General features: G+C 47.6%; 1 protein-coding gene across 1 annotated transcript in view; it reads left to right on the top strand.

The window, feature by feature from the left end:
• Positions 1–446: 446 nt before the first annotated feature.
• Positions 447–12,046, top strand: part of ret (ret proto-oncogene receptor tyrosine kinase) — a 21,388-nt gene continuing 9,788 nt past the window's right edge. The window contains exons 1-4 of the mRNA XM_056609383.1: positions 447–701; positions 10,254–10,547; positions 11,035–11,328; positions 12,021–12,046. The exon at positions 12,021–12,046 is cut by the window's right edge and continues 213 nt beyond it. Coding sequence (XP_056465358.1) covers positions 638–701; positions 10,254–10,547; positions 11,035–11,328; positions 12,021–12,046 — 678 coding nt within the window. The 5' untranslated portion in view covers positions 447–637. The remainder of the gene's footprint in view (positions 702–10,253; positions 10,548–11,034; positions 11,329–12,020) is intronic.

Raw genomic sequence — 12,046 nt, 5'->3', positions numbered from 1 at the left:
GGACGACTTGGCACCGAAGGACGTAAACAGAGATAGTACTCCTTTCCGCTCACTAGCGCACTGGACACACGGTATTATAGGCGTGGAAAGGACCGTTATCTATGACAAATAAATCTTCAACCGATGAGTTTTATCTTTTGGAGTGAATTTTCTTTTCGAAGTGATCAATGGACGCAATCTGGGGGGCATTCATTCTTGGACGTGTTTCTTGTTGTTTCTTGTTTCGTTTTTTCTTTCTAGAAACGCATCACATCAACGAGTATCCCGCGGGGTGTTAATGAGGTGACTAACCTGCAGATTAATTATATCTCTGTGTTTCCTGGAGATGCTATCCTGCGTGCCCTTCTCCGGAAGGACCGGAAAAATACATCGCATCTTATTAGCCTGATGTGAACCTCCTCCCCCCCCACCCTGATCAGCAGCAAACCACAGACAGTCCGAGCAGGCAGCGGTGGCTGCTCATACTGCAGGCGCTCAATGGGCCATTTTTACTGAGGACTTCAGTTCCCGTCCGGAAAGCTGCGCGCAAAGGGGGAAACTGGTTCTTATCTGCCATCATAGTTTGGTGGTTGGTCGCCGATTTATGGGGCAACTTTTGTACGTTTTGATTCCGAAACTTTACCTATGATTCTCGAAGATGGGGCCAACTCGTGGTTTTCCTCGGGGAAACATCCTTTTGATTCTGTTGCTGTGGTGTGGAGGTAAGGTTGATTTCTCATTTGCTTGTAAAAACTGTAAAAAATATAAATGCAATATAGTCCTGAAGGGTTAAGGACTTATTTAGATTTAGGCTGTTTCATTACGTAGGTATTTTATAGTTCAAATCAACACATCAAAACGTGTTTATTTTTTAAATATTTTGAGTTGACCTCGGTAGGCCTATTTAATTTATTTTTCAGAAGACAATTTGTGTCATATGAATAATTATTTTCTAAATTTGTTTTTAATTGTTTAAGATTAAATATTTTCCGTTTGGGTTGTTCGTGGATTGTTTACTCCGATGCATCAGTGGCCGTCCCAGCATCTTAACCTTTATCATTACGCACGGCAATGGAGCCCATCGCGACCTTATCTCCGAACCACCTTCATGGCCAACAAAGAGACGCTGTGCCCTTGCTCAACGTGCCTCTCGGACTACCTAGTTTAGGATTTATTCTGACAACCTTAATTGGCTAGCGACATGCGGAGAGACGAAAAGAGCGTTATAAATAGGCAGACCCATTTGCTACATTGTATAAAGTTATGTGGGGGCAAAAATAAACACGAATAAAACTGGTCACCAAGGAGTTTGTGCAGTGGAAAAAAAGGTCGAAATGTTAAGCTGGTAATGTTTGGTCAGGTCCCTACATTAAGAGTTGCGGCAGATGTCCCGGTCCGACAGAGCCTGGTCCTGCAGGCTACAATAAAAATACATTGTCCTCGGACGTTATGTATGGAATGGAACATGGCTTCATATGCATCCAGCAATATATCATAATATTATAATCCCGTTCACAATCCCACAGCCCAACTGTACTAACACCGTCCTCACGTCCAGTCTATATATAAGTCTGTCTCATGGCTGGAGTGTCTGTCTGACTCGCGGTGCACAGGGAGCACGTGAAACGTGATAGACCATTTTGTGAAATCACATCGATTGTTAACGGACATTTTTAACCAAAATTATATAAACTCCTCCAAGGGTCTTAATTCGTGAGCCATATACGATACGACTTTACATAAGGGGGGATCAGATTTTATTTCTAGATTGACGTGCTTTTGTAAATGTTAGGTGCCATTGCTTTTGTTATATTTGTTTTTGGACCTTGTTCTGTTGTCCTGCTCTGTTAGGCCTTGCTCTGTTTACCTAGGCTACATATGCAACTTTAGTCATCACTGTCCTCATTGGACTAGCAAACGGTGTCTCGTTGCACGCACATGGACCTGACCTGGGACCTGTACGGGGCCACGAGCATCCAAGCACCGTGGATAAAGGACTCCGTTTTTTAATCTAAAAAGCATTGAATCAATTTCCAATTAAACGGGTGCTGAAATTGGCGCCTTAAGTGACTTGGCTGGTGTCGACGGGACCGCCCACACCTTCTGTCTGTCTGCCACGACAGCCCTGCGTCCGTGGAAGCGGATAAAGTGCGGCAGGCAGGCGGGCGGGCGGGCAGGTGTGCGGCAGCTGCTCCTATCTGTGGGCAAACACGCGCTGTTTGTTTTCTTTAGGAAAATATCCCCCAGCTACGCAACTGCACCGCCAGTCTCCCTGTTTTTTTTCCTTTTTTTTGAAGGGCGAGTGGCTGGGCAGATTGCAGGTTAAGTCCGTCCTGAGTGCCACATCTGATTGATTAGCAATGCACTGTAGTCCATTATAAGGCCGCACCTTTTGCGGAGGCTCAATGATAACACGCGACGTTATTTGACGTCATATACGCTGTTTTGCATGTTGACCTATGTCCATGGAAATAAGGCAACGTGTGTGGCCCCGTATAGCCCTATGGGACCTGTGCTATGTTCGTGTGTATACGTGCGTGCGTGCGTTTGTGTCTCTGTTTGTTTGTCTGTATCAAACAAAGGCTTTCAAACGCCTAGAAAACGGTGCCTCATCTCGCTCCACAGCAGTTCATCGCTGCGTAGGCCAAATCCGTCGCTCCAAAAAAGCGGAGTGTAGAAAGAGGCGTGGGTGTATTTCACTCCAAACGATCGACCTGTTTATTCTCTACCGTGACCTTGCGACTCCGTCGTTGACCCTCTCCGTGGCCCCTAGGTCCTGGTGAGGTCTCAACAGGCCAGGATGTGACCTGTGTTGGCCAGGCCATCACATCACAGGCCAGAGGCTCCTGTGATGGACTGGAGGATCCGAGAGGAAGCACAGCATGGGAGAGGGGGGGGGGGGGGGGCGGGGGGGGCAGTTGTTGCCTGCATTAGCGGAATCATTTTCATCAGCATCCCCCGCTTTTTGAGAAGGGCCAGACGGATAAATCTCATCTGATACGTGCCACTATTTGATTTAGGCCCTTGTTACAGGATGTGATTTAGTTAAGCTCGTGTCTAGCGTTGTTCATGGATACGCCATAGATCTCGTCAGCTTTCAGCTCCTCCTGTCAAAACGTTTGCCTTGTATTCTAATTGGGAAAACACCAAGTTACGGGATATGGTCATAAAAGAGCTTTCCGCGTCGAGGTGGTCCAGGGTTCATATATCGTTGTAAACATTGGTGTTCTTGACGATGCAAACGATCCCCCAAGTACAACCCCAATGCTGGTCTGAAAATCAACCAATAGCAGCAGTACCCCGCTGTCCTACAACCTCAAGTCATTTGCTGTTAACAAAGTGGAACATTTGCGTCGGTATCAACGTTGTGGTTGTCGCTGTGACTAGACAACACATCTGGATTCCCCGGCGATGGATCAGCCCTGTGACGTCACCTCCCCGAGGCGCTGGGGAGGGGTGGCGTTGTCGGGGAACGACATAAGGTGTCGGGGCTCTTGTGTTTTACTACAAATGAAACCAAAGAGAGACGGTGTGCCTCCCTTGCCGTCCTCCCGTCTCCGGAGAGACGATGGAGCACCGTGACGGAGGAGGGGGGGGGTGATCGTCTCGGTGGTGGAGGTGAGAGGCTGCCCAGACGAAGGAGCCCTGTCTGACTCAGGGGCCGTTGTGTTCCACCCTGGACCCTACCGCCGTGTAGATCCGTACCACGGGGGCACGTGTCACCGCTCACTCCCTGATCTTCCAGTTAGTGGAGCCAGGGATGGGGGGGGGGCACACACTTGCCCCCTGCGTGGGGGAGGATTGTACTCTGCGGTGGTGGCGGTGTGCGGTGGTGTGTGTTGGTGGTATAGGGACAAGGAGACATTGACGATTGGGCCCTGGGGCTGTTAGCTGCCTGGGTCAGAGCTTCCATGGGTCTTTCTTGACAAGTGGTTCGCCGCGTGCCCACTGGAGCATGCTAGTACGATTGGCCCGTCGTTTATGACTCTGAGGAGGAAAACAAAGACTAGGTTGAACTCTTGTTAAGCTCTTGTGTGAGCACAGCTCACAACAACTAGATCCCCACTGAGTTATGAGGCTTTGGCCCTATCAGCTTGTGTTTGTTGGTTGCATGTGTCTGTCTATTCTTTCAGCGGAATAATACACAGTCTTATTTCATTAAAAGTATTGTATGTTTCATAATATGAAGGCTTAACACTTAGGCATCCATGTTTTTGTAAGCTAGCACCATTTGCTCAATGGCTTAAGGACTTTCCTTTCAGCAGAAATGTAATCTCGTAGAAGCAAACCCATCTATTAGCCGATTGGGACTCAACAATTTTATGACTATAACATATGAAAGTCGCAAAATGACATGATTTTTCAAGAGTAAGTCCAACATTTCAGTTCCCAGCCTAAGTGGCTGGGCCATACGTTTGAAGGATGGCCTGTGCGAGACATCTGGATCAATAGCTTTACAGTAACTCACACGCTCATGGACCCTGCCCTGTACTCTGACTAACCTGTATATTTAGAACGGCTTTCCCTGAAAGTTCACACAAAACCCAATGTCAGAGGGGTTCGCTGACTTATCGCTGTGCTCTCTCTGACAAACAACATGCATATATATAAACATACAGTTCTGGTGATGATAATCATTTTTAAAAGATTCAACTTTCCATGAGACCATGGCCTCCCTGTTGCTATTGTGGTTGTTGATGAGGATATTTACCACGCGTGCTCAGAGTATTGTGATCGAGGAGGACTGCGCTGCTTGGGGTGGTGTCGTGTGTTCAATATTTGATGTTGCCGCGGTTCCTGGGGGAATTGTTCAACTGAATTCGGAGTTGCAGGAACCCCCCCAAGGAGCAGGCATATTAGATTCCATGATGACTGATGAACATGGTCCATCGCATTTCGGCTCTTGTATTCTCTGCGGGCTAATTGGATTATGTTATGGGATAATTGATTATTATGTTACGGCATGCATCAGAGCAACCCGAGTAATCTACCTGCAGTCCATAACTAGCTACCCCTTAACCAGCTCCTCACCAGAACATGGAATATATCACATTACCCGGCATGGATTTCATGTCTACCCCCCCGGAAATGACTTTTTCATTACGCCTCTTGGTTTATCCTCTAATGTGGGTAAACACAAACACAGTCCGAGATTGAACCCCCCCACCTCCAATACCACCACCACCACCGTCACCACCACCGTCACCACCACGCCCACCACCACCCGCAGGAATATATTACGATCTGGATGCACTATGCTGCTGCATGACGAAGCAATCCTGCATTCTGGCAAACCAGGAGGGAGAGATTTTAAAACATTATAATCAATAATAATTTTCCCAAATAGAATTACAGCTTGATGGGCAGCCTCTTAGTTAATTGAATCATTGCAGGGAATCTTAGTTATGATTCTCATACATTACATTGCTGGGAGGCTAGTAATCATTGCAGGTTTCAGAGGGAATATGAAAGATTCATTTGAGACAGTTATGACTGGGTGAAACGTCAGGGGTGACGGCCATTTTGTAAGCTATGAAGGATTTTCCCTCTGCTGGAATGAAAAGTCATCAAAATTACCCTTTGGCAGTCTACCCCTGTGTAGCTGGCAGTGAACTGAAACCTTCAGATATCATCTTTTAACCACAACTGCAAGAGGTTCACACACACACTTGACGACTACTACTCCTACTATGTGTTGTACGTACAGTAGAGGTGAACTCCAAAGGGGGCCCGTGTGACCGTTACCCCCGCTGCCGTATAGCTCATCAGTGGAAAACAATCAGCATGAGTGTTGATTAGTAGAGATATTGATTGGTCGTCTGCCAGATACACGCCTTGCCAAGGGGTCGTTACCGAGAACGGATGCATTGATCTGTGACCTTGAAATAGAGGATTGCATGCAGGGTGGGATCTACTACCCTGAACCGAGAGAGAGAGAGAGAGAGAGAGAGAGGAGAGAGAGAGAGAGAGAGAGAGAGAGAGAGAGAGAGAGAGAGGGGGAGAGAGAGGGGAGAGAGAGGGGGGATAGAGAGAGAGAGAGAGAGAGAGAGAGAGAGAGAGAGAGAGAGAGAGGGGGAGAGAGAGGGGAGAGAGAGGGGGGATAGAGAGAGAGAGAGAGAGAGAGAGAGAGAGAGAGAGAGAGAGAGAGAGAGAGAGAGAGAGAGAGAGAGAGAGAGAAGGACTGAAATAGAGAGACTGACATAGAGAGATAGAGACAGAGAGACAGACAGATAGAGAGGGACAGACATGTATAGCGTGGGTCATGTGTGTATCCTGAGGGGGTCCAAACAGCGGGTCAGTAATCACGGCCAAACCCCCTGCCTGTCGACAAGGACCCTTCTCTGGAACCCCACCCCAGGTTGAGTGTGTGTCTGTCTGTGTGTCTATCTGTGTGTGTGTGTGTGTGTATGTGTGTGTGTGTGTGTGTGTGTGTGTGTGTGTGTGTGTGTGTGTGTGTGTGTGTGTGTGTGTGTGTGTGTGTGTGTGTGTGTTGGGGGGTTTGTGTGTGACTGTGTGTGTGTGTGTGTGTGTGCGTGTGTGTGTGTGTGTTTGTGTATGTGTCTCCGCGTGTTGGGGGTTTGTGTGTGTGTGTGTGTATGTGTGTGTGTGTGTGTGTGTGTGTGTGTGTGTGTGTGTGTGCATGTGTGTGTGTGTGTGTGTGTGTGTGTGTGTGTGTGTGTGTGTGTGTGTGTGTGTGTGTGTGTGTTTGTGTATGTGTCTCCGCGTGTTGGGGGTTTGTGTGTGTGTGCGTGTATGTGTGTGTGTGTGTGTGTGTGTGTGTGCATGTGTGTGTGTGTGTGTGTGTGTGTGTGTGTGTGTGTGTGTTGGGGGGTTTGTGTGTGCCTTTTTGTTTCAATGTGTGCCTCCGCCGGAGAGGTAAACGACTGCTGAAGGACTGTGCGTCTCCCCCCTCACCCTCCTTCACAGCCGCCCACCCGTGACATCATAGATGGTAAATCTCTCTGCCGATGCACGTCCGCACCGAGCTAATTGAGTTCCTGTCTTTGTCTGGGCCGGCTGGGGGCCGCCTCGCCCTCTCCTCGTAGTCCCAGACATGAAGTCCTTGAGGGGTACTCCTGGATGTGTACTCCTGGATGTGTACTCCTGGATGTGTACTCCTGGATGTGTATTCCTGGATGTGTACTCCTGGATGTGTAGTCCTGGATGTGTACTCCTGGATGTGTACTCCTGGATGTGTAGTCCTTGAGGTGTGGTCCTGGATGTGTACTCCTGGATGTGTACTCCTGGATGTGTACTCCTGGATGTGTAGTCCTTGAGGTGTGGTCCTGGATGTGTACTCCTGGATGTGTACTCCTGGATGTGTACTCCTGGATGTGTAGTCCTTGAGGTGTACTCCTGGATGTGTACTCCTGGATGTGTACTCCTGGATGTGTACTCCTGGATGTGTAGTCCTTGAGGTGTGGTCCTGGATGTGTACTCCTGGATGTGTAGTTCTGGATGTGTAGTTATGGATGTGTAGTCCTCTGTAGTCCTGGATGTGTACTCCTGGATGTGTAGTCCTTTAGGTGAAGTCCTGGATGTGTACTCCTGGATGTGTAGTCTTTGAGGTGTAGTCCGGGATGTGTACTCCTGGATGTGTAGTTCTGGATGTGTAGTCCTCTGTGTAGTCCTGGATGTGTCATTATGGATGCGTAGTCTTCTGTATAGTCCTGGATGTGTAGTCCTGGAAGTGTAGTTATGGATGTGTAGTCTTCTGTGTAGTCCTTTAGGTGTAGTCCTGGATGTGTAGTCCTGGATGTGTAGTCTTCTGTGTAGTTCTGGATGTGTAGTTGTGTAGTCCTGGATGTGTAGTCTTCTGTGTAGTTCTGGATGTGTGGTGCTGGATGTGTCATTCTGGATGTGTAGTCCTCTCTCTAGTTCTGGATGTGTGTTGCTCTCTGTGTAGTGCTGGATGTGAGGTATTGGATGCTTGGTTCTGGATGTTTGGTTCTGGATGTTTGGTTCTGGATGTGTGGTTCTGGATGTGTGGTTCTGGCTGATTCAAGCACAGGAGGAAAATATCATGGAAACACAGTTTGGATTTCTGTGTTTAGTGTTTATCCTGGCTCACCGTTTAGACGCAGAACAGAGGCTGCTTACATGACAGTAAAATCGTATAAAGCCAGAGAATAAACCTCACCAAATATCATATTGCTGGACAAAACTTTACGAGTAAAAGAGCTCAGAGGTCAATGTTATGATCTAGGCCTACTTGATGTACTTATGGCAAATGTGTGTAATTACCAATGTTAACCATGCAACTACAATATGGATTTGAGTCGTGATGATCAATATTTGAATGTTACATGATTTACGGGCCAATATGTAATTGATTTATAAGACTGCTGTCAGTTCACACACTGCCTGCCACTGCTATTGTGTAGTTAATTTATCATTGTGAGGATGGCAAATTTTTCATGCGTTGATATTGTATTATTGCTATTATTGGAATCCTTATTCTTGATATTATTAGTTGTGACTGACTGTAGGATTAAATTAATTGAAAACATGTAGACACTGGTTTATATTTTTTAAGTTGTGATATTGTTTTAAGTACACCTAGGATAATTATTATTGAATGGAGGCCTGTGATCTTTACAAAAAGCTTTTGTTTTTTTTGTCTTGTTTAAAAATAACCCCCATGATTAGCATAGAAAATATACAGATGGTACATGATAGCGAGCAGGGGTTTCACTGATCCTGAACAGCCTTTATTGCTGTCGCCATCGAGGAAACATCGTTTGGGAAAAGCTAATGAGTAATTTCTATGCAAATCCTCCATGTTCCCTACATGTCGCACTCTGTTTGCTTAAAAGGACGGCTTGATCTGTTCCCACTTTTGTTGGTTGACCGTTGACGTAAAGATATGATTGATAGAAATACAGACCCCCCAATAGGGCCTAGTCATTCACAACATCTCTGATTTATCTCAGTGCCGCTGTATTATAGGCCTATTCAGACATGTTGGGTTTCTGGATATGATGTGAATGACGCCCTCTAGTGGCCATTATCGACCTAGACGTAAACCAAAATATTGCAGGATGATGGTCTGTGTGCGTGTGTGCGTGTTTCCGCGTGTGCACGCGCGCGCGCGTGTGTGTCTTTGATTGCAATTTGCAATATCTGGACATTTGTTGGGCAGTGAAAACAACCCAAATACAACTAAAACTAATCTAAATAATTTTGTTTACATAGCTTTGTTTTAGGCACACGACATTCTGAATAATTGTCATAGATGCCTTAAAATCTCTTAATCCACCTACCAATATATCAATAAACTCTCTACTCTCTAAACACTCTCTACCCTCAAGTGAGGGTGGCACTTCACCATTAAAATATTACACGTCACATTGAACTGAATCCCTGAGCCCCAGTAGGCATGAAGCAGCAATCAAGTGTTTGGGTCTTAACGACACCTAATAAATAGGACCATGTCTTCTGTGTGTCTATCTACATCCTTCAGGATGGCCGGCCGATCTTTAGACATCAATCCGGCCTGCTGTCATCCAAGCCCAGCTAAATTAAATCAATGTCTGAAACCAGAGCCAAAGTCTCAACTGCCACAACAGAAATAGCAAATCTAGTTTTGCCGTCTGCTAACGATGTTAGCCCGTTCCCTAAATGGGCCCGCACCGTCGTAAAAAGAGTAGCATAGCGAGGATATGATCACGGGCTAAACACTCCCGTCTCCATTCTCCTGTAAAACTCACTGACTGCCAGCGTGCTTTATAGGTCATCAACCCATCACCACCCTCCCCCCCTCTCCCCCCTACTCCCTCCTCCAACCTCGCTTTCACCGCCCCCTCCCATACCCACTACTCCACCCCCCCCCACCCCCCCCCCCTACTCATTTAGTCCTCCTAAGTATCATGTTATTCTTTGTAATTAAAATTTCCAAGGTGAACGCAAGGAGAACCGGAAACCACATGCATTGACCGTGGGGGAGATTCGTCCCGATCGCTGAATAGGTGTCATTTGAGCCCTTCCTTTCAATTTCCGCAGGCTGACGAGAAGACAGGCGCGTTGTAAATCACGTGCGCCTCGCGTTTTTAATCCCACCGCCCGGCTCCCAGGAATCAATGCGACCACAGACTTTCCACAACGAGGCGATTCCGATAACTGTTACCGTCTCCTGTGCATTTTAATTAGAAAACCTAAGAAACGTAGAAGAATATGAACGCATGGATGTCTCTTTATTGTTTAAAATGCTTGATTTCAGGGAGATATGTGAGTAACCGCCCCCTTCTTGTGTCTGGTCCACTGTGCCCCTCCAGGATCCAGCGGGCTGTACTTACCTCAGAGCGAGTACTCTGAGACCGTGTACGTGGGCCAGCCCGCGGGGACACCCGTGCTGCAGGTGATCTCCATGCTGGACAACAGCAATGAGCGGCCTCACTTCTACCTGTGCTTCTCGTCCACGGGAGCGCCCCCGTACCTCCGCTGGTTCCACCTGGACGTCCACACGGGCGTGCTCCACCTCAACAAGAGCCTGGAGGAGAGCGACTTCGCCCTGCTACTAGGGATGGGCCGGTCGCGAACGATTCGTTCACAGCGAACAAATCCCGAAGGTGAACGACGAGAACTGATTCCCGAAACAACAGAACTGGTGCTTCGATTATTATTTATTTTTTTAAGGTTTTGCCCATCCCTGCCCGCTACGTGAGTGACGGAGTGCCTTCCCTCCGTCCGTCTGCACGTGTATGTCTGTGTCTGCACTTAGTAATCTGTACTGCACAGCCTTTGTTTTTTAAGGGCCTTCATAAGATAAAGTAAACTTGAAGCTTTGAATATTGCAGTGAAGAGTCTCTCATGCCCAAAGGGTAAATTCTATTTCTTTCATTCTCCATTTGTATTAGTGTGTCCCTACCAGTCCCCGCTTGTATGTCACGTCTGAATGTCTGGCGGTCGAGATGCTAATGTAATCGCATAAAGGCGGAGGAAACTGCTGAGTCATCGAGTAGAGCTCTGTCCAAGTTAAAACGAGGTGCTCGCTATTGCCCTGGTTGTTTCATTCATGCCTTCATTTATTTCTTTATTCCTTCATTCCTTTATCAGGTAAGAGGCCTGTGACCGTGAAGAAGCTGCTGCTGACCGCCATGGTGCTGAACCGCGCCTACTCCAGGACCCAGTGCGGGCGCCAGCACGCCCGCCTCTCCTTGACGTTCGTCAACGAAACCGTGCCCCCGTGCGGCGGCGACCACAGCCTGCAGCAGCTGTGCTTCCCGTCGCGGGCGCCCCCCACCCCGCACATCATGGAGAACCGGCTGGCCGGGCCGGTGCAGCAGCTCAGACGCCTCCCGCTGCTCAACATGTGCCCCAGCTACAACGTCTCCTACAGCGTGGAGTCAGGTCAGCACACCGGGGGGGGGGGGGGGGGGGGGCGCCCACACCACCGCTCAGGAGACCTGGCTCTGGTTGTTCCGGAGGGGGGGGGGGTTAGGAATGCTTATAAGCGGCCAGGCAAGGATGGGAACCAGAGTCTTGTTAACGTAAGATAAGACAAGATGTTCTTTATTATTAATACCAGGCGGGGAACCAGCATGTCCCGGCAGAAGTAGTAGGACAGTCATCGTAAAACTATTTAAAAAGAAAGAAAGTGAAAAAGAAATGTTTGAAAAAATTATGCAATGAACACAAAAACAAAGAGCGATCAAGAATAAGCAACCAACACAGGAGCTAGTTAGAACGTTGTCAAACTCGCCATTATAAACATATACTGTGTATATATATCTATGTTTAGTATATGCATCACGTGAACCTCCTAAGATGGCGCAATTTGATTGGTTCGCTATCTCGGGATATTGGGCAATATCCCGAGATTGAGATCTCAAACTCGGGATATTGGGGGAAGGCCGTGACGGTCGACTCGTCACGCTAATAAAAACAAATAAATCCCGGCAAAATGTGTTATCTTGCTTATCTTTGGAGTGTTCACGTGTAGTATATACTAAAACACTTATTCACCTCAGGCTCACCTATAATTGTTAAATATCTCAACGAGTGCGCTGTGTCTCTGTGTCGGCCGTCCCTCCCGGCCGCAGACGTCCCCGTGCCGTTCACGGTGAAC

The sequence above is a fragment of the Gadus chalcogrammus genome, chromosome 15 (genome assembly GCF_026213295.1).
Source record: "Gadus chalcogrammus isolate NIFS_2021 chromosome 15, NIFS_Gcha_1.0, whole genome shotgun sequence".
NCBI classification, from domain to species: Eukaryota; Metazoa; Chordata; class Actinopteri; order Gadiformes; family Gadidae; genus Gadus; species Gadus chalcogrammus.
This window is presented reverse-complemented; position numbering and strand designations above follow the sequence as displayed.